Consider the following 25,798-nt stretch of genomic DNA (forward strand, 5'->3'; position numbering starts at 1 on the left):
TCACTAAAATGGCTGCACATTTGTGAGCTGCACAATTCAATCAGACATGATCAGATTTTAAAAGACTACACCATTTCAAAGTAAAACAGACAGATCAATACCATAAACTAGTATGCCTACCCTTGATTCTCTTAAAAATAGATTGACAGAAAATGTGATGTGGCTTCAATAGTTGAATAGTTTGATTAGTTTAAATTTATCATAATCACATATGGCCACCCCCTAAAACTTCTCAAACGTAAAGAAAAAACAGCAATCAACAGCAAAGTATGTAAATGCAGAGTCGTCATTAAACAAAGGAACATATACTGTATGTGTGTACTGCCTAGACTTGACTATCAAACTAGTAAAAGTGGGCAGCATCTGCTAACTGCTATTGGTTAATAGCCTAATAGCTATGTTAGAGGAACTTTGAAATTATAACATAAACAAAAGATAGTCCTGGTTAGTTTCTGGTTCTGTCCTACAAATGGTTCATGTTTCAGAATCAGAATCAGCTTTGTTGGCCAATCATGCTTACACAACGCAACAAGGAATTTGATTCCAGTTAGCTTTATTCTCAGTGTACAGGAATTTAACATTAAAAAACAAAAATAGATAAATGTAAAAAATATCAAAATTAGGATTTAAATATGCACACACTCATGTAGGTATTATTTCTAGGAATAAAAAGAACATGTGCACTGAAAGCATGGTTGCAAGATGTGCAAAGACATGATCAGTGTATCGAACAAGTAAGGATGTAGGCGGGTTTACATAAGGTAGGCAAGAAAATTAAAGATGTGTGATTAGTGCAATGCGCTTTTGCGGTAGGGCATTTTACCACAGTGAGCTTTCTTATAGAACTTAAGTTCCAGTGAATAGATGAATTTCTTTCAGTATTTGAGTATGGTAAATAGATTATGGTAGATTATTGGTATGGTGAGTAAATTAATTAGTACAAATATGCAGCTTTGAGACCTTTTTTGTTTTAGTTAAAGCAACAGGTGTTCACACAGAGAAGACTGGTAGTGTCAGTAGGGGCTCAACTGCATATTTATTTCCCTAGAATCTACAGATATTTTCTCTCAGCCATGTATGTCGCCTACATACTAGTTAATATTTATTTCACTGCACTGAAATCAAAGTTTGCTCCCTAGCTCTCAACTTAATAACACCCCCCCCCAAAAAAAAATCCCTTTCCCCCAACTTTTCTAATTAGAAGTTACCATGTGGTTGCTCTCATTTGTTTCTGAGTGTTTGTTTTAGCACTGGTTAATGTAAGGTGGCTATATGAATGGGTGAGTAATTCTGCTTCAAACAGAGTCATTACATAACAATGTTCCTGACCAAATTAGTTTCTACGTTGTAAAGACTGTTGGAATTATAATTCTTTAATCCATAAGTTTTCTTAGAGTTTTAATAGTGTTCAAGCTTTCAGTAGCTAGACAACAAATCACAACACAGAGAAGTTGAGCACAGCAGGAATGCACATCTTGTATAACGGTGAGGTATAGTTATGCAGTAAATCAAGATTTCCATTCCCATCCAGGTTAAGAAAGAAAGATAAAAATTCTTATGAAGATGAATGTAGTTGCATTTTGACTTTTTTAAAAAGAAACAGAGACCTGTGTTGATTAATTCAACCAAGGGAGTGTTTTTTTTTTTACTTCTGTGGTGTTCTTGAAAGAACTATAATGATGATGTGATTCAGCTGAGCTCAGGGAATTGCTCTCCACCATTTGTCAAAGAAACATTGAGGCCAATGTGGTATTAAAGGGAATCCTCTTAATGATATGGAAATACCAAATCCTTCCCCCTGTCTCTGAGACCTGCCTGCACAATGGGGTGAGATTAAAGTATAAAGCTGTTGCATTCATACTGTGACTCACAGGTGTTTTTCTTTATTTAATCATGCCATTTGAAGGCATCATCAGTTGAACTCTTCCGTCAGGATGGCTGACAATGACACACAGGCATTATCCTGCTGACCTGACGTTTGCCCTTCTTCTGCTGCTTTGCAGTTTGATGTTATTTGCCAAGATTTGTGAGAAGACCGTGCTGAAACGAGTCCTCAAAGAGCTTTGGAAAATTGTGCTGAATACCATAGAGAGAACAATTGTTCTGCCTCCACTGAATGACCAGAGTGTGAGTTTGATTAATTATCCATCCTTTTCTCTTTTCTGTTGCTCTCTTCATCTCTCAGCCTGCCCTACACCTCCCTCCTCTCCTCCACCTGTTTCTCTCTCATTTCCTCCATCTGTTCATCTCTTTCTCCTGCTCCCTCACAATACTGCACAAATAACTGTACAGGAGATGAAACAACATAGCATTCCCTAAATCTTTGCACACACAGGGGGGAATGTTTTCACATAATCAACCCTTTTCTGAGAGCCAGATTCACATTTTTCATATCAGAAATATCTTTTTTGTGTGGATTAAGCCATAAAAGTGCACTTTAATACCACAGCATAACATGCTTCTCAACCATTTTTCCTCCTCTGTCATTTGAAGTCCAAAAAACAAATGCAGCTTAAAGAGAGAATTACAGAAGAGTATTTGTTTGAGATTTCATCTCCTACTCCTTATTTCCTTTGTAAAATCTTCTTTGTCAGCATTCATCTGTTTCAACTTTATTTATGTTTTGCATTTGTTTCTTATGACAAAAGTTGTCTGTCTGTCCAACAGCAAGGAGCTCAGATGATATTCAATGCTGCCAAGGACTTGGGACAGCTGTCCAAACTCAAGGTAATTTTGTGATGGATTTAAGTCGGGGGCTGCTTATCGCTATACTGTTTGAAGCCTGTAATGTCTGACTGTAAAGGGATTTCACTGAGCTTAGCTGGGGTGTTGTCATCTCAGTAAAACATGCATAATGCCTACACATTCACTGTGATCTGTGCTCAGTAAACAGGGATTATCTACCATGTACTGTAGATGACACAGATACACAGCTTAAATGCATCATTGGTAACTCACTGCAACTTTACAGATCTGTGAAGGTGCTAAGTGTTAATTGAACGTCTATATAAAAAATTACTTATCGTTTATATGAAACAGATGGTAATATTTTCCTCACATCGACAGTCTGAAATGGTTTGTATGGAAATAAACCAGTTGAGGTATAAATGAGCACCTAATCTTGTACTTCATTACACATTTAAATAGATGGATTTTACATTTGAAAGGGGGCTCACTGAAAACGCTGAAGACTTTTGTATCACAGTGCAGAGAAGTGTAACTCAGCATCACTATCCAGACTGTTGTCTAATTGCTGGTGTGACCAGAGGATGTTTAATCCCTCCAGCGCTGTGTAGGGAGGCACTGGATTGGATCAGTGGTTATTCCTTGTCTCACTAACAACTGTGCCATGACAGTACCTTAGAGAGGTGTTTTTTTTTTGCTCTCAGCCATAAGGGGGATGTTAAGTAAATGTATATGGGTTTATCTGTCAGTGTGTTCTCACTCTGTACTGTGAGAAGCATTCTTTGAGGGAACATCTGGCTACTGTATGTGTATGTACTCAGAGGGATGTGTGTCTACATCCCAAAGCATCAAATGTGTTTATTCCACTTGTTATTGTGACTCGTAATCTTTAGTGCTCTTAACTAAAACACTTTCCTAGTTTTGACTTATGTTTGTCAGTCCTAATTAATGGCAGGTTTACTTAAATGATTATATCAAAATTGACAAGAAAGGCAGAAACCTTTCAAGGCAGGCCTGTGTGACATGAGAAACATATTCAGTATGTGATATCAAAGTTCATTATTGCAATATTAAATACAGTACTTACTCGCTATAACCTTCAGCCTCCATCTCTGTTTTGTAAGATGCCTGCTTTGGCAACATTGTTCTCCTGAATCCAAAATGAATCCATAAAAAATGTTTTCACTACCAAATTGGCACCAATTAACCTGAAATTGGCAGATAACTCACTTGGGATTCAGCTGACTTCTTTTAAATGGTGTAAAACATGAACATTACACTCCAGCTCCCATCTGACTGCTATAATGAACACACAGAGGCACTGTAAGGGATTTGGGAAGAAATAAATTTGATCCAGAAAAAATGAACTAATGTTTAACCACATTTTAAGCAAGCAAAATGATCCATGCTAATGTGATGTAAACATATAGTGTGGTTCTCAGGACAAATCTTGGTAACTGCTGAACTTATCTGCATAAGAAGTTTCACTGGAGATTCTGTAGTATTTCAAACCTCTCTCTTTATTATAGTAGATGTTGAAGATAGAATTTTGATTGATATACAACCCTGTTAATATGATAGAAATCCAGGTAAGATTTTTTTATTTTTACTAAAGCAATATGAAGTTAATTTTGTTATCTAATAACCAACACAGTGTCCATTCATATGCAGTTCATCAGTAGAGAGCATTTTTCTATCTTGCAGTCTTCAGTTGTTTGAGGCTCATCATTACATTGTTTTTATGGCACAGACAGTTGTACTGGAACTGAGTCAATACCCATCAAGTGGGCCCAGTGCAATCTTGGCTTCAAATACAGACAACATCTTAGTGTAGGTGTTGACTGAACTGGATGTTGTTTATTCCTACATTTATAATATGTGAGAAACAGACGTGTTGTAGATAATATATGAATTACGTTTTTGATCTAGTTGTATGTTTCTTCTGAAGAATCCAATTTCAGTTATACACATTATGAATAACCCTCTTATGCTGTGAATAATTTCATTAAAGGACCTGACAGAGGAGTTTTGTTACTCTGGATCAACATGTTCTCATCTGGGATTTCACAAGGCTCTTTTTTCATCAAACTTCAGTGCTGATTTGTCTATACCTTACAAGAGGCACACCTGGGAAAAGAGTCAGTAATTTGCTAAAATCAATTAAAAATCTCAATTAACCTTGACAAAAGGCATTTTCTATGATTGAATTAGATTATGAGAGCTAGTGTGTCACAGAAACATACAAATAATTACGACACTGCAGTTTGAAATACACTGAATGACTGAAGTGCTTGATATTATCTGTTTTCCTTTAAGGAGCATGTAATTCGAGAGGAAGCCAGAAGTCTGACTCCAAGACAGTGTGCAGCCATGGACCTGGTGCTTCCTACCATCAAGGTGGGTTTAATGACCATTTTCCTGCCAACAGTGCTGTAGGGTACACATGTATGACTGAATAGAACCTTAAAACACACTCACACACACACACACACACACACACACCCCCACACACACAAGGCAGCACAGAGCATAGATATGTAAATTGACTTAGATCAAACACACTGTTAACTGGCAGGCTGTGGCTCGGGTCATAAGTTTGGCTGGGATTTTCTGTTATTTTTTCCTACGTTTTTTTTTTTTTTTAATAAACACCATATAGGCTGCTTAAAGCAGCTGTCCAAGCATATGTTTGCTGGTAGGGTGAAGGGAGAGTAGAAATAGAAAATCATTCAGCATGCACTGTATTTTTTTATTATGTTTATAGAATATATAAGAGCTACACAAATTATTCTTGAAATATTCCTCAAATAGCAGAATTGTTTCTTGTTTTTATTTCTTTATTAGGCATTATGTAGCTGGAAGAAGATTGCCCAGTGCATCCAAATGAAAGTGTATTCTGCATGCTTGAGAAACAAAAATGATTAGAATTTTAAAAGCACATGACACAATGCCAGTTTAAAACCATCTGAGGATAACTCATAATCAGGATATGGAGAGATGCCCAAAACCTCTCAGCAAAAGGAGTGTGAAATGCTTCACTGTTAATTTACTGCCATGCGACTGTTTGTTGTAAAGGGATATGAGACAATTTCAAGATCAAGCCTCTACAGGGACAAGAGGAGAGTTATGGTGAGGTGCCACTGGGAGAACACTGCATCATAAAGTGCCGAGAAAACTAATTGATTCTGCTGTCTCCACGGAAACTACCTGCAGGTTTCGATCAATCATGTCACTGGAATTCTTTTCATCAGTATCCCAATGAGGACAGTCAATTAACACAGTTCAGTAATTCCTCTGGAGAGTTAGTCCAACCAATGAAGAGACTGTGCACTGTGTCTTCTGTTTAATTTTTTACACTAAAAGAATAGCACATATCTAAAATGACAAAATATGAGAGATATATTGAAATAAGACCAAATACACAGAGTACATTAGCTGCTGATCAATGTATATGGCTGAGCAGACCTCCAAAATGAAACTGTAAAGCAAAGAGGCTGTCAGATTTGCACAGCAAGGGTTGGGAAGTCTTTAAAGGAAATAAACAAGTAAAAGCGCAGTTCAGTTTAGTTTGTTGACTGGGCTCCCATATAAAGAGACTCCAATCCTCTATGCTGGTCACAGTTTGAGGCCTAGTGATGGCACTGTTTGGTGCATGTCCCTAACCCCCCCCCCCCCCCCATATTTTCTGTCTCCCCTCAGCTGTCCTGTCTAATTAAGACAGAAGACACAATGTATAAAAAACATCAATCTGTATTACTGCAATACCAACAGACACATATACTGTAGACAGTAGTATAGTGCAGGGTATGCGCAGGTTTATGGCATATTCCCACTTCGTTTTTTTCTCTCAATGTACTCAAGTATAACATCTTCTTAATCTGCCTCTGATACTCATAATTCAGTTGTATGCTGCATTTTTTCCAAGCATACAATCCATCTTACTCTGCCTGTCATTGCCTCTATACTCATTAATGTCTTCACACGTTGGTAAAAAATCAGGTTAAGACAAGACAACATAGGGTGGGTTATACATTGTAGTTCTAGCAATGTGAACGAAGCTGGTGGTGCTGCTTTCTGTTATCTTTCTTCTCTCGTCATTATTTCATAATGATCCTTACTATCTGAAGTCAAGCAGCAGAAGTTGAGGGTCTCTACAAAAGTGTTGGGCCTAAATTAAGGGTAAACCACTATACCACTGGTTATATTGTTACACATATGTATGAAAATAATATGGAATTAAATCAGTCACCTTAACACGAGAAAATGCTTTAACCTCATATGGTTCAACACACAGTACAACTTGATTAGCCTTGAAGATAGAAGGGTTGTATGCATGAAGGAAAGACATGAGATTCAAAGGTTCAAATGAAAATAAGGGAAAAATGAAACCCTTTAAACAAGAAAGGGGACATGTTAGATGGTGGCCCGACATGTTAGATGGTAGCCCGGCAGGTAGCTTAACCAGAGGCAGGTTGATATTTTTAGGATGTGAGGTAATGTTTTTTTGCCAGATTGAGTGCAGCATCATCACAGCCTGGCGTAACACTGTGGACAGCTCAACCACGTGACAACATCTTGCCAGATGTTTTATCTTTTCCTTGATTAGTTTTGACACAATTATGGCTTTACTGGCATGTCTTATTCAAGTACTGCTAACCACAAAACCAAGAATGTAGCCTTTCCAATCTGGATTGTACAATTGTGTCTTAAATCTGTATCACTGCTGAATTTTATGATACAGCTTTATTCTCACTAATCCTTTGCTTAATATTTGTTTCGAATGTTAGTGATTATTCGTGGAATGATGCTGTGCTTGCTGTAGTCTGGATGTATAATATAAAGTTTCTAATTAAGTATATGAGATATATATTTTGTGTCTCTTGATAAACTCCCCACATGACTCCCCCCCCATGCCATATTATGTATAGTTCATATGAAGCACGTGTTGGTCAAATTCTGTGACTCATAAGTCGTTAGTGGAGCAGAAAATGGAGCCTCCTACTGAGCTGAGTCACAGTCATACAGATCCAAAAATATTTACCAGCAGCCTATAGAGGCATTACTCCCTGCCTGATGAAAAAGGTTTCCATCAAAGTTGACCTAGGAGCTTCTTTTAATAGTCTTAAGACTTTTGAAGTATATCTGCTTTTTTCCTGTCCACTGACTCTGGAGTTTGACTTTGTACGTTTACCTTTTTAAACTCAAACATACATGATTCATTAAGTCTGCAAACACCCCAGTACTTCTTTAGTAGTCAAACATGTTACACAGAGAGCTATCTCAAACCAAACCAAGCTGAGAAAAATAATCCTGTAAAGGTTTAAGAAATGCAACCATTGGTACTGCTATTCATCCTCACTTCTTTCCAGCAACGCCTTCTTTCCTAATGAGATCGTTCCATGGTCACCCTCCTACAGTGCACATGTGGGTGTGGTGACACAAATCAGATTCTAATGCTTGCTAATAAACTACAAAGTGGCTATTAGTGTTGTTCCCTGTCTGATCTCTTTGTGTGTTTGCTCCTCCTTATAAAATGCATACTGCCAATGTAAACCTTGGTTAGACTCTCAGTAACATACTAAAGAAACAAGAGGTTGTTATCATGTTCAAAGTTATTCTAAGGTCTCCATTAACATTGGGAAATGGTTATCATCAGCTGTTCTTTCTCTTTTTTTTCTGCAGCAATACTTCCATGCTGGAGGAAATGGGCTTAAGAAAACCTTCCTGGAAAAAAGCCCTGACATGAAGTCCCTCAAATATGCTCTCAGCCTTTACACTCAACCTACAGATGCCTTGATCAAGAAATATATATGCACCCAAACCTCTCAAGGTTAGTAGCTACAAAAGGCCAGGTTCAACAAGATTTCAATTCAAACATTGGTCTTAACTCATAAGTAAATTACTTCAATAAAGTTGTAGTTAAAAGCAGATTATTACCCTCATAATAAATAACAAAAGAAACAAAATGTATTATAAAGGCAAGACATGAACAAGCGATACTAAAAGATGTGAAGCATATAAAAGTGGGTAGAAAGGTGTGAAAAAGCACAGATTGTAGATAATATTGTGAGCCAGCACAGTGGCAACTCTACACATTTTTATGTAAACATTTTCTTTTAACACTTGATAAACTCTGAAAATCACAATTATATTTTCTACATCAGCCTGAAAAATAACAAATCCTGTGCTGTTGCTATTGCTATTTAAAATGAATTTTAATATAGCATGGCATGGCATGGCATATTTTAATAGTTACGTTCATGGCGACTGGTTTACAGCTTAATTAAACTAAGATTCAGGCCAATAAACAATTGTGAAGTTTAGAAAACAATCAGAAAAGAACACAGTTTATTTAACATGACTTCAACCCATATGGGCTGCACAGGGACACAGCTGTTAGCACTGACACCTCACAGCAAGAGGGTTCCTGGCTTGATTCTCAGTTGGATAGGGCCTTTCTGTGTGAAATTTGCACACAAAAGTTTTTTTTGGAGACCGTTCTCCCTGTGCATGCATGAGTTTTCTGCTTGCTAGGTTAACTGGTGGCTCTAAATTTCCCATTGGTGTGTGTGAACCTGGCTGCTTGTTTATCTCTGTGTTATTTCTGCAATTGACTTGCGACCAGGGCGTCCCTGCCACTCCCCTAGTGACAGCTGGGATTGTCTCCAGCCCCCCAAAAAGATTAGCCATGGGGTTACTGTATGGATGGATAAAAAACATATTGCCTATTTAATTGCCTTTCAGTTTTTTCTCAGATTATTAAATAGCCAAATTTGCTCTTTTACTTGTGGTATTGTAAAACTCACAGACACTATGACTAGCATCACTCTACAGGTAAATGGTGTCAAATTGGATTGCCAGGTATGGATAGTGTTAGCAGAGCTTGCACCACAAGCCTCAGCCACAAGTGGGAATAACCTGGCAATATGGCCTATGGACAGCTGTCCCCATTTTTTAGATCAAAATTGTGCCAAACTGCAATGTTCCTATGAGAGGCTACCAGTGCTCTAGGTAATTATTGCAGTTTTGCATCCATATGCTCATACTCGTTCCTCTGACCAAGTGGTTATATGCCAGTTTACCTGTGCTGCTCATGTGAGGTGTCATTCACCCAGTATGCTGGTTTTTATTGGAACATTGGTAAATGAACTTGAGCTTGTTTAGCGCTTTTCTAGTTGTCTGACTACTAAGTGCTTTTACACCAGAGCAAGTAAGTTCCTTCTCTGTGACATATGCCACTGAGTCTTTTATTGGACCCATGCATTCCAGTTTGTGGCCTTTATCATGGTAATCAGAAAACACATTTAAACATATTCTACCAATGTGGACATGTATATCTGCAATCAAAGGTAAAAAAAAAAAAGTTACAGTCATGGATGGAAGTATTGGCACCCCTGGGATTTTTCCAGAAAATAAACCATTTCTCTGAATCTGAATCTGAAGAAAAAAGCCAAAATTGACATAATTTTACACAAAACTCAAAAAATGGGCCAGACAAAATTGTTGGCAACTTAATATTTGGTTGCACACCCTTGGAAAAAAATAACTGAAACCAATCACTTCCTATAACCATCAACAAGCTTCTTACACCTCACAACTGGAATTTCGGACCACTCTTTCTTGCAAACTGCTCCAGGTCTCTCAGATTTGAAGGGTGCCATCTTGCAACAGCAGTTTTGAGATCTCTCTATAGGTGTTCAGTGGGATTTAGATCTGGACTCATTGCTGGCCACTTCAGAACTCTCCAGCACTTTGTCTCCAACCATTTCTTGGTGTTTTTTGAGGTATGTTTCGGGTCATTGTCCTACTGGAACTCCCATGACCTCTGATGCAGGCCCAGCTTTCTGACACTAGGCCCTACATTGCGGCCCAAAATTTTTTGATAGTCTCCAGATTTCATGATTCTTTGCACACAGTCAAGGCACCCAGTGCCAGAGGCAGCAAAATAACCCCAAAACATCCTTGAACCTCCACCATGTTAGACTGTAGGTACTGTGTTCTTTTTTTTGTAGACCTCATTCCGTTTTCTATAAACAGTAGAATGATGTGCTTTTCCAAAAAGCTCTACCTTAGTCTCATCTGTCCTCAAAATGTTCTTCCAGAAGGATTGAGGCTTACTCAGGTACATTTTTGCAAACTCCAGTCTGGCTTTTTTATGTCTCTTTGTCAGCAGTGGGGTTCTCCTTGATCTCCTGCCATAGCGCTTCATCTCATCCAGATGACGACGTATGGTCCGAGCTGACACTTTTGCATCCTGAGTCTGCATGACAGCCTGAATTTGTGTGGAAGTTGACTGAGGATGTTTATCTACTATTCCAACTATGCTACGTTGCATTCTTTTGTCAATTTTTCTCTTCCATCCACATCCAGGGAGATTAGCCACAGTTCCACGGGTTATAAACTTCTTGATTATATTACGCAAAGTGGACAAAGGACTTTCAAGATCTCTGGAGTTGATCTTGAAACCTTGAGATTGTTCATATTTTTCTACAATCTTGCTTCTGAAGTCCTCAGACAATTCTCGGCCCTTCTTTCTCTTCTCCATGCTTGGTGTGACACACACAGGTACCAACACAAAGGTTGAGTCAACTTTTAGACATTCTAACTGGCTTCAGGTGTGAATTCTATATCGCCAGCACCTGTTACTGCCACAGGTGAGTTTAAATGAGCATGCACATATGCAATGAGATTAGCCACTGCTCTAGCAGTTAGCGAGCCCTGGCTTGTTACTTGCAAGTCTGTAAGAAAATCAAGCCATTGTGCTGCTGAGACGCAACCGCCATGCATTTAGTCAGGAACAGCCGTTAATCCAATAATAAATCTGCATTAATACAGATATCAATCATTACTTTAGTCAACTAGTTACAAACACACACACAACTTGAAACACCACATTGTTTAAGTTTACAACTTAGTTGCTTTTATATCACAACATGTGTGTACTGAGGATCTCTCAATGTCATTTCACTGTTTTAGACTCAAATGTAAATTGGAAATTGCAGTAATGGCAGAAGTCTGCTTACTGTTTATATTATTTACCCCTTTTGACATTAGATATGTTCAAAGGGGCAAGAAGGCCAAGTTATCTGTGGCCTCTTCACCCCATACGCTAAAGGGCTTGAACATTCCCATGTTCTCTCTCTCTCTCATTAGAGATACATGAAAGCACAGTCACAACAAATCTGATATATTAGATAAATAAGATATACAGTATGTTCAGTGTAAATATAGAAATTCCCTCTTGTGCTCTATCTCCCTCTCTCATCTCTCTCCGTCATCAGCAACCCACTTTAATGTGTTGTTTTCTCATTCATCTGTCTCTAGTTGAAAACATTATTTTCCATCTCTCTGTGCAACAAGACGGATTTACCTTCAGGTGTCCAGAGAGATTCCAAGAAGGACTTCAGTCCTGTGGGGCAGTGAAGCTTTAAGCTCCTGGTTGCCTCGCCGTGTTCAGCCTCGCAGAACGCTGCAAAGGAGGGCGGCAGGAAACAGAATGGCGATGGAAGAAAACTAGTCAGCCAGGCAGTCGACAGTCCTAACCAGCTCTTTCGCTCTCACTGACTGGCAGATGGGCTTAGACGCACAACATTTCACTGTGTGCTATTTTCAGAAAGCTTGTTGCGTTTCTCCTCATTCTCCCCTATCCATCCCTTCCCCCTGAGTTCACACCATGTTGTTGCTCTCTATCTGAGGTGGTATAATGTGAAGTGTAGTGAGGTAGTTGATGTGCATTAGGTCAGTAAACAGTGCGAGGACTTGATGCTTGATGAAGCACAGTGGACACCATTTCATTAATCACCACCATGTGCTCTGGCAGTGTCACATTTAGACCACAGCAAGCTCTGGTCCATTTCTGCCAAGTGTCTCTCCTTGTTTGCTTGTGAGGTTGTATAGCTCTTTTGTGCTTCAATTAAAATACAGTAACAACACAAACAAACACGCCTTTCTTGACAGTAATTTCATGTGAATGCTTCACAGCTTTCTGTTTATTTGTCACTTTGTTTGTATAACATCTTGGTTTAATGCAAAACAGCAGAGTGGAAACATTCAACGAGCTAAACTGCAACTCTGCAGCAATTAATTCCTCCTGCATCTGTTATTTCCTTTTGTTGTTTTCTCACTTTAACTGCTGACTCTTCTCACTGTCACCTTTGCTTTATCTATTTCTGCTCTCCTTTATCTTCCACGTGGACCATCCATCTTACTCACTCTCTAGTCCCTCATGTCCAGCAGACTGTCCATTACTTTGTCTGCTGCGTGCATGCCTGTTTATTATTTCATGAAGGTGCTAGCTAGCAGTGTCTAGCCTCTGAATCAAACCAGAACACAGAATCGTTTATTTTTTTATTACATTATTTTCTGCCGATAGCTGAACTAAATGTGCTCTGGCGTTGCTCCACTAATTTCCCAAAAGTCCACAGTTTAATTGTGCAGCAGCAGTGTTTTCTGTGCCCCCAGGGCATCGTTACAATACATCAGGAAGCTTGTTTCTTCATTACCAGTTATAATGGGCATGGTATGTTTGACACATATTGATTATCTATTGGATCAACATGCACGTTCATCAACCACACTGGCATGTTGCTTTCCAGTGTTCAACATCTGTGCCGGGTTTGGCGAATACGAGGCCATTATTAGAGGCAGCAGGCAAAGTGAGACACATGGTCAGCAATCAATTCAAATTGTTTCCTGGCAATTGTTTCCTCTCTGTGTGATTGAAATCGTGGTGCTGATGTAACCATGCAGAATGTGATGCCCAAAAGCTTATTTCATCCTTGAAACTGTTTTACTCTCCTGTTGTCCCCCTGTACTTTCTTTGTGATGCAGAGTTTTGTTTTTATCTCTATTTGTCTGCACACAGTCAAATCTGATGTTATGTTTGTTTTTCTGTCGAGATGAGCAGTTTGATGATTTCACTGTGTAAAACATTATTTATTCATGGAATCCCTTCTACCATCTGCCTCCTCTATGGCCTTTAAACCAGGCAGAGTATTTTATATGTCTTTCTTTCTTCTGTCTTGTTGTTCTTGTTTAGCCTGGAGCTAGAGGAAAACCCTGGCTGTGCTTCATGCCGGTGGTGAAATCAAGTCTTTCCTCCCATTTTTTTTTTAAAACACACACAGAAAGGTGTTAACATGCTACTCGTTGGATCAATTTTTGGATACCTCATCTAGAAAAAAATAGCTGCACCCACAGTTTTGGATTCATTCCTTTCATCTTCTCTCTCTCCCTTGCCCTCAGTTTTCTAATCTCTCAATTTCTTTCCCTCACTCCATCTCAGCCACTCCTTTATTCTCTCTGTGATTTTCATTATGCCTCAGTGCAATTCTCCTGTTGTGTTTTTTGGTGTGTGTCCAGGTCAGTCATCCAACGGGTCGGTGGGGGAGGTGTCAATGCAAGTGAATCTCATCTCTCACCCTGGCACAGGAGAGCACAAAGTCAGCGTCAAGGGTGAGATTTTCCTCTACTCAGGCATGCTTTTTGTTATTCCTACTCAGCTCTATCACACCTGCAACACAACCCATAACAGACAGCTTTTACTGCAGATCACATTTGTGTGACTTCAGTGCAGGGACCAATTCAGCAGTATTGTTAGGTTTTGATAATACTTTTAGAGACAGAAAATGATCATTTTTAAGCCACAATAGAAACAGTCCCATTTGTGTCATGACAGGCATACAGTTTAAAGCTAAAAAGTCTCAGTTTACTCAACTTCTTCTCAAGTTTTTTTCTCTCTCCTGTTTAAGAGATGTCTTTGTTGTTAAAATGCTGCTCCATTTCCTGATGTTGTTCTTCAAAATAAAAGTTGTCAATGATGATTAGCATTAGAGGCTCATATTGTGACCAGCATGGCAGGATAGAATGTGTCTATTATCAGATACTTTTCTAAACCTGAGCATCAGAACACTAACAGGCTAAAGGGATTGAACTGTTGCTGCTTTGAGAGAGACCAAGCCACAGTCTGCTTTTTTAACCATCCAGGACTAATGACAAATGACAAATGAACTATGGATAAAAACACCTCAGAGGGTAAGAGGTTTGATCCTGGTTCAAGTGAAAAATAGACAAGCACTAAGCACAGCAATAAGTCTGCCCCCCTGACTTTGTGGTGAACTCTGGCCAGAGTGCAGCTGCCTGGCTCTGGACAGATTTGGCAAATTAACCCCGGTATGAACAAAAACAGCATTTAGCAGGCTGTTATTTTTCAATGAAGGCAGTGACATCAAGTAACAACACACTGTTAGGATTAGCTACTCAATGATTTTATAGCGTTGCAGCATTAGAGGGGCGGGGTAATCCCCTGTGTCAGTGGCGTCATGGGGTGCTATATTTGCCCTGCCCAAATTCAACAAAGCTGAGAAAAGGTGAAAAATTTTCTAGCAGTCTGAATAAAAAAAATTTGTCACACATAGATGTCAGTGTTTTCACATGTTTACAGCAAGCTTTTTCCAATATATCTAGTGTGTTAAAAATTAATAATTAATATCGATGTCTTGATTTGACCTCAAGAAAAACAAAGCACAGGGTGATGAGGAATAAGACTGATTACCCCTCTATAGTTATTTTTAATATATTTCCAACTTGGCAAAGCCAGCCATAAGAGGGAAACAAAAGGCAAACTGTCTAGAGCTCAGCTACATGGGGGGTCCATGGAGGTCAGCAAAAACATGCAGTGTGTTCCAACTCACATCCATCTATTAGTATACCTCTCTGCAGTAAACTTCAGTGCAGTACAAAGCACTAATCTTGTTAGGGTAGTGTAACTTTTGCTACGTCACCAGTGTGTTGTTCATTCATAAGTCTATCATTCTAGGCTTAGTTCTTGGACAGTTTTTAATGTGTTAAGATTCCATTGTTTTTTAATATTCCTCTTCCACATTTTGCACACTTGTGCAGTCAGAGTATAAATTTTTAATACAGAAGTATGCAAATTCACTCATACCTGTTTGGCTTTTTTGTTAAGGTGCAAATAATTATTTTATTTTCAATTTAAATGCTCACAATTCCTCCTCAGCTAAATTTAGTCTGTGTAATGATTTTAACCCCCTTATCTTAAAATGTTATGAGCCTTTTTGAAAATGTTAACAGTGTGGCCGAGCCAAAGGAGCTAAACCATTTGGCTGGTAATGTCAAAATTAATGGCTGTACATTGACCAAAATGTATCTTTTTACCTTTGAACTGTTCAACCCAAAAATAACATAAGATTCATTTTAGCACCAAAAAGTGTAACATATTTACCAGGAAGCTAGCACCAGTTTTGCTGATCCAGCATGCCTGTTAACTGGGGTATTCAAGGGCCTAACCCTTTGTGTTGGCAGGTCTTCGTTGGGTTTCTTTCAGTCAGTGTAACTAAAGGTGCACACATCAGGAATGCCTTCATTCGTATTTTTAGGGCGAAGACTCACAGTGAGTTATTGTGTTTTTTTAACTGTTTAAAATACAGCAGGTCAAGATTTCTCACTGGAAAATGCTTCTTACAATGCCGTGAAAAAGTATTTGCCCCTCTCTGATTCCTGAGTTTTTTGCATATTTATCACACTTAAACGTTTTAAACGTTTTTTTAAGGGGGAAAAAAAATCCAAACCTATCTGGCCCTGTGTGAAAAAGCAATTGCCCCTGAACCTAATAACTTGTTGTGCCACCCTTGGTGGCAATCACTGAAATCACGAGTATGTGATAACTGGTGATGAGTCTTTTGCATAGCTGTGAAGGAATTTTGGCCCACTCTTTTTCACAGATTTTTTTTAACTCAGCCATATTGGAGGGTTTCCAGCAGGAACTGCCCGTTTAAGGTCACACCACAGTATCTCAATTGGATTTAAGTCCGGACTTTGACTGGGCCGCTCCAAAACCTTTCATTTTAATTTTTTTGAGCCATTCAGAGGTGGAATTTCTGGTGTGTTTCAGGTCGTTGTCCTGCTGCATAACCCAAGAGCGCTTGAGCTTGAGGGCATGAACTGATGGCTGGGCATTGGCCTTCAGGATTTTCTGGTAGACAGCAGAATTCATTGTTCCATCAATTACAGTAAGTGGTCCAGGTCCCTAAGCAGCAAAGCAGCCCCAGACCATCACACTGCTACCATCATGTTTGACTGTTGACATGATGTTCTTTTTATCAAATGCTGTTAGTTTTACGTCAGATGTAACGGGCCGCACACCTTCCAAAAAGTTCAGCTTTTGTCTCGTCTGTCCACAGAATATTTCTCCAAAAGTCTTCGGGATCATCAAGATGTTTCTTGGCAAATGTGAAATGAGCCTTTGTGTTCTTTTTTGTCAGCAGTGGTTTTGGCCTTGGAACTTTCCCATGGGTGCCATTTTTGCCCAGTGTCTTTTCTTATGGTTGAGTCATGAACTCTTAAATCTTAAAGGTAGAATATCCGACATTTTACACTTAAATGTAATAAAAATCAAATATATGCTATGTAAATGTTTTTTCTGAGTACAGTATCAACACACTGAATTACAACTTCGGTATCCTGTAGTTTTGTTTATATGGGATGTTTATAACTCTGTTCGGACCGGATTGGGGCGGTTACCTTCTCCTCTGGCACACGCCCCTCTCCTCCTAGATGCGCCCCAGGGGTAGCAGTGCTGCTGCAGGTAAACGTTTCACCCAAACAGCTGAGAGGAGTGTAAATGGCAGACTCCAGTCCAAAGCGGCTGACCGAAGGCCTGCCACCGGCTTCCCCTCCACCTAAAAAGCCTCAACATTTGTCTAGGAAACCCTCTGATAAAGCGAAAGGAAAAACTAGAGTTAATATCGGACTTGCTTTTCCTCTGTGGCGAGCTCTACGTGATGCTAAAAAGCTCTCGCATGACTCAGAACTGGCTTTGCTTCTCGTGGATGCGTAAGTAGGCTACATCTTTTCATTCATTGTGCGCACTGTCTCAACGTTTGTCCAGTGTTGATTTATTGACACAGCACTATTCTTATGGTTGGACATTTAAGCTGAGTGTGATAGCGCGGCTGAAATAAATGTTGGGTAAAAATGAATGGAAGCTAGGTGTGCTAATGTTAGCCTGCTACTAATAAATGGAAGCTGCAGACAGAGGTAGCTCTACTCAAATCAGGTAGTGTCTCAAATTTTATCTCAGATCACCCAAGTCTTGTTTGAAGCTGATGTTTTCATGTTTAATTGATGCTATAACATAACCGGCCAGGATAAGAAGAGCTCGTGAAATGGAATGGAAGGCTTCAAAGTGGCGGACAGTGTGTAGAGAGCTTCATGGAATGGATGTCTGTGGCTGAACAGCTCCATTTAAGCCGTACATCATCAAGTGCAATGCAAAACGTTGGATGCAGTGGTGTAAAGCACGCTGCCACTGGTCTCTCGAGCAGTGGAGACACGTTCTCTGGAGTGACAAATCATGCTTCACCATCTGGCAGTCTGATAGAGTCTGGGTTTGGCGGTTGCCAGGAGAACGGTACTTGTCTGACTGCATTGTGCCAAGTGTAAAGTTTGGTGGAGGGGGGATTATGGTGTGGGCTTGTTTTTCAGGAGCTGGGCTTGGCCCCTTAGTTCCAGTGAAAGGGACTCTGAATGCTTCTGCATACCAAGAGATTTTGGCAAACTCCATGCTCCCAACTTTGTAGGAACAGTTTTGGGATGGCCCCCTCCTGTTCCAACATGACTGTGCACCAGTGCACAAAGCAAGGTCCATAAAGACATGGGTGAAAGAGTTTGATGTGGATTAACTTTAGTGGCCTGCACAGAGTCCTCTGTGTGACCTCACAAATGCGCTTCTGGAAGAAAATCATGTCGTCAAAAATTCCTATAAACACACTCCTAAACCTTGTGGAAAGCCTTCCCAGGAGAGCTGAAGCTGTTATAGCTGCAAAGGATTGAGCAACGTCATATTAAACCCTATGAATTAAGAATGGGATGTCACAGTTCTTATGCGAGTCAAGGCAGAAGAGCTAATACTTTTGGCAATATAGTGTATGTATATGAAGTGTAAACAAGGTCAGCAGAGATATATGATGTACCTTTTTGTCCACATGAGCACCAAAATTAACACAAAGTTCCTCACTGTACCATCATTGATTTTCTTTCAGCAGCTCCAGCATGTCAGAGTAGAGTTACCTTGTTAAAATTAGTCTTAAAAGTTCCTCTTAAGGCATGAGTTTGCATTTGTGACTTTAAGTGCATTGCCTTACCTCATGCTTTATTCTGCTTTTGCACAAAGAAATGTGCTGATTCTGATGTAATATCCTTGTATTATTGAAACTCATTTTCATAATCCAACATTTTTTTATCTTTATACAGGAAACATCAGCAAAAAAAAATTCTGTTGAACATCAGCCTCACTGCAGCAGTGATCTCTGCTCCCTCTCGTTCAATAGCACAGTAAGCTCTACAGACCAAATCCGCTGTAATCAGCCAGCAGCAGCATCATAACCATGTGATCGCCTGTTAGGTTACCATGGCAATCATATATGGCGGTTTCTATTAAAGGAAATTTCCTGATGACGAGCTGCAGTCTTTCTCTTTCATTAGTATCCCTTGTACATTTGTGTGATTTTTTTGACATCTTCCAGGATTACATTGGCAACTGCCACAGGAAAAACAAACTCAAAATTCAGTATTTGTGACCACGCTCTGCAATTGCTTTGTGGTCAGCCAAATTCACTGCCAATCAGTGTCCCTGTCTCTCCCTTGTGGTAGAGCTATGCCTGTTCCAGATTCTCTCCCAGTAAAGTCCTGCAGTTTTGCTTGCTAGCACTGAAATCCACAGATGTTTACGAATAAAGATCCAGATCAGTGGAAATGTTTCTACTGTTACATTTTGCTGTATTTACTCTGACAGTATCACAGCATAATGTATTTTTCCTACATTTATCCAGTTATCAGTGAAAATAGGACAGAAATGCTTCCAAATGCATCTATTTATCATATTTTTCATACTGTATGTATGGTTGACTTGACAAATGTATGTTTGACAGCACACTGCAAAATAAATTGCACTTCACAGGAATAACTGGGATAACCTTGAATTTTGAAAAGTACAATATGTGGTGCCAGTGATGCTTTTTTTTTTTTTTTTTTTAAGTTTGCTAGTCTTTTTCTGTACTTTATCCTAAACTTTATCTGAGATGTCACTTATTTTCTCTGCACTCAGTGGTTGCAGCAAACAACCTCATCTGGCAAACCAACGCCATGTTCAGGCCGTTTGTGGAGGTCAACGCCGTGGGACCGCACCTGGCTGACAAGAAACGCAAATTTAGCACCAAGACCAAGAACAACAACTGGTCACCAAAGTACAATGAAACATTCCAATAGTGAGTTATCCTTTTTTCATTTGTGTTAGTTGCTGAGAGTAAAGAAGCAAAGGTAAAGATGCTTTTCTAAGCACATAATGTATCATTGTAAATGTTATTATTTTGCAGTGTTGTCCAGCCTGCACAAACCTTCAAACTAATGGGTTAAATCCTGAACCTTAATGCCGCTGTACCTTCAGACTTGTCTTCATTACACCATCTGCACGGTATAAAAGAGCCTGCAGCAACCTTTATATTGTACCACATAATACTCTCTAATACCATACGCCCCAAATCCCTCCAACTGGTACAAGCATTAAACAGAATCAAGTTCTTTACAGCACTTCTGCTCATTACATTTAAACTTGTGAGGGAAGTGGAGAGACTGCTTCAGCAAATCTATAGGCTTGTCCCCTCTCTGACACCGCTGCTCTCTGAGCAGAGCCAGCTAAAGTCACAGAGCTGAAGTGTTCTTAGACAATGTTGTAGTAACATCACTGTGATCCATGCAGGCCTTTGTGCAAGCTGCTGCTGCTGCCCTCCTCATTACATGTTAAAGAAGCCATTTAGTTTCTGAAGATAACAGAAATGCAGACTCAAAAACTGTCTCAGAGCAATGGCTGGTTTAAAAAAAATGCCTCACCAAAAAACCATGACCAAGTTGTCTCTTTTAGGCCAAACATAAAATAAGTTTTCTTTCCTCCTTGGTAAACGCTCTCCCCTACTGGTGAGCTTAACTGTTAAAATCAGTTTGGTATACCAATAAGACACTCAACATACTGGACAGTATCTGAACAGTAATTACAGTATATTCAGGAAGTATTCAGACCCCCTTCACTTTTTTTCACTTTTGTTATGCTGCAGCCTGATGCTACAGTTGAAAAATCATTCAGTCATTCTCATTAATCTTCACTCAGTACCCCATCATGACATAGCGAAAAACAGAATTTTAGACATTTTGCAGATTTATCAAAAATAAATAACCTGTGGTAAATTAAATTGATTAGACATGATTTGTAAAGGTACACACTTCTCTATAGAAGGCCTCACAGCTGAAAATGCATATCAGAGCAAAAAAACAAGCCACGAGGTCAAAGGGACTGCCTTGAGAGCTCAGAGACACGACTATTACAAGGCACATATCTGGGCTTATAGCAGTGTGGCTAGACGGAAGTCTCAGGTCAGTAATAAACACATGAAACCTGCTTGGAGTTTGCAAAAAACTCAATGTGAAAGACAAGGGGGCTTTTGTGTGTTTCTTACTGACCTGAGGCTTCTATCTAGCCACTCTGCCATGAAGCCCAGATCAATGGAGGGCTGCAGTGATGGTTGTCTTTCTGAAACTTTATCCCATCTCCACACAGGATGTCTGGAGCTTAGTCAGAGTGACCATCAGGTTCTTGGTCACTTCTCTTACTAAGGCCATTCTCAGTTCTCAGTTTATCAGCTGAGAGGCCTTGCAACCCTGCCGGTCTGGTCTGTGTTGTTTTGTATACCAGCACTTTCTGAGCTGTGAAGCAGCTGCTTGCAATACACGACTGGGGTGAATTTTCAGTGCCGTTGGGTCTAATGCAGTAACAGTGGTAGCTGTACACACTAACTGAAATGATGCTTGTCCTAGCACTTCTGTATAAGTGCACATCCATCTTTTAGATATACTCTGCAATTTTCAATAGTTTATAGATGTTGCACCATGGTGCATATTCCTTGCTCTTTCAACTGAGTGCTCTGTTCTCCCCTTTGTCTCAGTGTTCTCAGTAACGAACATGGTCCAGAGTGCTACGAGCTGCACGTCTCTGTAAAGGACTACTGCTTTGCCAGGGAAGACCGCATCATTGGCATGACGGTCATCCAGCTCAGAGAGCTGGCAGACGCTGGCAGCTGCTCGGCCTGCTATCCCCTGATGAAGAGCATCTCTATGGACGAAACCGGCCTCACCATCATGAGGATACTCTCTCAAAGGACCAACGATGAGGTGGCTAAAGAGTTTGTGCGTCTCAAGACAGACACACGCTCAGCAGAGGAGGTGTCGTAATGTGGAGCAAACATGCAGTACTAAAAGAGTTGTGTTGTCTTAAGTGAAATAAAAAAAGAGCAGTAGCAACAGTTGTTCTTACTGGATAGAAGCTGGAGAAAGAGATTGTCCAAAGAGAAGTGAAGGAGGCCCATATGTGGCAAAGCAGCAAGAGAGAGAGAGAGAGTTGTGTTTGTTTGTTTGTTTTTGTGCATGTGCGTAAAACATCTGTTGGAATGTTCATTTTAAAACTACAGTATGTACAAGTGTTTACTTACCATATGCTTACTATTAAGTACTATATTCTACAGGTTATGTTAAGGAGACATGAAATACCTTTTGTACAACATTTAGTCTTTTTGAACAGAGATTTGTTCCAATAAAGTGCCAAACCAGTGATAAAAAAGAACAAAACCAACGTATATGATTATGGTGAACTTAGTATGTTTGAAATTTGCTCGATTATTTTGTCCGGTGTAAGTCATTTTCTGACTGTGTGGCGTTTTGATTGTTGCAAAGTCTTTCATTTTGCACCCTTGTTTCTTGGCTTCACGTTTTTCCACACAGCACTGTTGTGCATGTCCTCTTCTTGGTTATGTCTCTCCCATGATTCCACAGTGACCACCGAGCAGGGTCCTGTCCCCTTGCCTTCAAACTGTTTGTATTTTAAGTCGACCTGAAAATAGACCATGTCTTTTTTAAATGGCGATGACTGCTATGTAAACCTTCATAGGTGTTTGTAATTTTATAACCATGACAACAATGACGACAGCCTCCAGTGCTAACAGTCTTAGCAGAAAGGATGGAAATGTTTTTCTTTTTTTCTTTAGCTTTTTGTTCTTTGTTTTGGGCCATCAGCTTCCAGCCTTTCTGGATGACCACTGTGAACATGAGCTTTGGAAGGCAAGCTTACATGACATTGCTTACAGTTTGATATTATTGTTTCATATTTTCCGATAACTTTGTTCCTGATAAACTGCCAAAGTTATATAAAATATTTGTACAAAAGCAATCCATTACATGTATGAAGATATATATGTACATGTGATTAATTACTTTTTCAATGCTAAATATTTGATTATTGATAGGGTGGTACTAAGATTTTATTTTTTTTATTTCCTGTGAAGCTGTTAAACTATATGAAAGTTGCACATGTTACTTTACACATCAGTTAAATCAGCTCATTGGAATTATTTTTCTTCATAAAGGAAAGAGTCTAACATTTGGTAAATATGCAACATTCCTATGTATTGCACTGATGGCGAATTGTATGTCATGTAAATATATTTAGTGAGATATTGTACAAAAGTCTACTTTTCTTCAATGTGCATAAAGTATGTGCAAAAGTGTTTAAACATCTGGTTCATTTGGAACAATTTCCAGCAATCTTCTCTTTAACCTCTCTTATTTGTAAGGTACAGAGGATTTCATAGCTACATCTACAGTTTAAACTCTGCAAGAATAATCAATTTTTGTGGAGCAGTTTACATTCAAGTGTGGCTTGTCTGATCTGAAACTGTCAGAATTAAATGCTTCACATCATAACTTAAAGTGCTCAAAAAGTAGCAGTGTTTAAAAAAGTGTGTAAAGATCAAAATCCTTATAATAGCTTTTTTCCATACAAGCAAATGCATTGGGAATACTGCACATTCTATTCCAAATCAAAACATGAAGAAAAAATTACCACGCGTTTTATTACTTCACAGAAAGAGAACAAAAAGAAATATTAGGCTGTTAAAAATAAAAAAATAGCAGTGTCTTCACTTTTCTTCACAAACTCAAACATTTACTGTAAAAACAGAAAAATCCTTTAAGATAAAAGTTTCCTGTGAATCACTGAAATAATATTTGGTTATAGAACCACTGTTACGGAGAACTGTTTCAAATCTGTGTAGCATGGAGGCGACCAACTTCTTACCCCTGTGAACAAGTATTCCAGTCCAGGACGATTGGACTACAGTCTACAATTCCTCTCCTTTTCTTGGTTTTGCCTCAGAAACAGCATTTTTGATGTTACCCCACACGTTTCCTATTGGATTAAAGTCCTGTGATTGGGCTTACCACTCCATAACTTTAATCCTGTTGGTCTGGAACAAGGTTGCTAGGGTCTTTGTTTTGTTGAAACTCCCATTTCAGTGGCATTTCCTCTTTGCATAAGGTAACATCCTCCTCAAGGATCCATGATCCCTGGTATGCATTAAATAGACCCCACACCACAATATGAGAAACGTTTCCATATCACGATGCTTGTGCCGCCATACCTCACAGTGTACTGTAGCCTGAATTCAGTGTTTGGAGGTCGTCAGACAAACTGTTTGCAGCCCCTAGACCCAAAAAGAACAATCTTTCTTTCATTAGTCCATAAAATGTTGCACCATTTCTTTGCAGGACAGTCAGTGTGTTCTTTGGAAAACTGCAACCTCTTCAGCACAGGCATCTTCTGATTGTCACAGTACTCCCAGGTAACCTCAGACCGTCTTTGATCACCCTGGAGCTGATCATTGACTGAGTCTTTGCCATTTTGGCTACTGGTAGCTCTGAGTTGGTATGTTTGGATGGAAATACATGCAGTAGAAATTGAGCAATCTGCTGTTTTGTCAATGGATAGCAACACAAAAATCCTAACTGATTTTTTGAAAATTGAAGACAACAAACAAGGACATTTTTATTATATTTTAACTTTAGAATTGTCTGAAAGCACACACCAGACGATTAAGCCAGATTGCAAGACCCCACACCTGCTCTCTGTAGTAATGATTTTACAGTGAAGATCTCACAGAAATTCGTGATAAACATGACTTTGGAGGAAAACAAATGCAGAGGATGTTGAATGTCCTTAACTAGCTGTCATGATGTGCTTTATGGTTGCAGGCGGAAACAAAAAAAGAAAAGAATATGAGTGAAATTCTGGTTGAGAAGAACATATTATTGTGTGTATGTCTCAGTAAAAGTGTATCACATCTGGAGATGTTACCCAGTCTGCTTGCTGTCATTGGTTATTAGGGGCTTCTTGTCAGAGCTGGACATTAAAAAAATATATGCATTTTTTTCTTGTTGATGATTGCTGAAGCGACATGGAGCAAAAAAAAATAACAGTACTTGGACCACACACCAAGGATTATTTGGTTGTGATGGTTTACTGCACAATAAAACTGTCTCTACAACAAGGACAGTACTTCACATTCACTGTTTTTCATGTGTTTTTCATAACATGTACCATTTTTATCACACACGGGTGCATGAGAGTAATTCATCATTAAATCATCCTCTTCAACACCATTGTAGCTCTGCAGCGAAATTTTACAGCACATTACGGCACATGTAAACACAAAAGTGCTTGCAAGACCAGTCTTATTTTTTACAAAGATATCCGCTAAGACTGATTTTCCAGGGACAAATTTTTCTCCTAAAGCCTTTGAATTCTCGTGCATTTTCTTAGAAAGTACAACGCTTCCTGCTTTTACTGCAGCAAAAGAATGAAGCCTTTTCAGAACAATATTTCTGTTTCCCCTTTTTAAATGTTATCTGCTTCATAGAAGTGATTAACTATCTTTTTTAACCTTAACAAAGAAGCTTCAATCTGTCTCCTCCATCAGCTGTGCACTGATGTGCAGCCGGCGGAGGAGACGGGAGTCTACGGGCTGAAGTTAGTTATTAAAACTTAAAGGAAAAAGATCAAGTCTAAATCATTTCCAGGAAGCAGATATATAGAAAAATATCATTCTGAAAAAAAGGTTTCAGCTGCGCTCATGAGAAAATCCAGAGAAAGTAAAGGCTGTAGGAGCTGAATTTGTCCGTGGGAAATTAATTATTCTCAGTGGATATCTACGTTTTA

At 39.2% G+C, this 25,798-nt stretch overlaps 1 protein-coding gene across 6 annotated transcripts in view; it reads left to right on the forward strand.

Moving 5' to 3' along the window:
* The window catches only part of LOC121512562 (protein unc-13 homolog C), a 134,687-nt gene extending 111,466 nt beyond the window's left edge, over positions 1-23,221 (forward strand). For 4 of the 6 annotated variants that reach the window (XM_041791886.1, XM_041791903.1, XM_041791895.1 and 1 more), the window contains 7 exons: positions 2,004-2,127; positions 2,668-2,727; positions 5,002-5,082; positions 8,368-8,515; positions 14,047-14,139; positions 19,811-19,970; positions 21,699-23,221. In XM_041791886.1, coding sequence (XP_041647820.1) covers positions 2,004-2,127; positions 2,668-2,727; positions 5,002-5,082; positions 8,368-8,515; positions 14,047-14,139; positions 19,811-19,970; positions 21,699-21,984 — 952 coding nt within the window. In that variant the 3' untranslated portion in view covers positions 21,985-23,221. Of the gene's footprint in view, positions 1-2,003; positions 2,128-2,667; positions 2,728-4,696; positions 4,824-5,001; positions 5,083-8,367; positions 8,516-14,046; positions 14,140-19,810; positions 19,971-21,698 lie in introns of those variants that run through there. The other 2 variants (XR_005992124.1, XM_041791925.1) reach the window with 2 other exon arrangements.
* Positions 23,222-25,798: the final 2,577 nt, after the last annotated feature.

Source organism: Cheilinus undulatus, linkage group 1, assembly GCF_018320785.1.
Source record: "Cheilinus undulatus linkage group 1, ASM1832078v1, whole genome shotgun sequence".
NCBI lineage: Eukaryota > Metazoa > Chordata > Actinopteri > Labriformes > Labridae > Cheilinus > Cheilinus undulatus.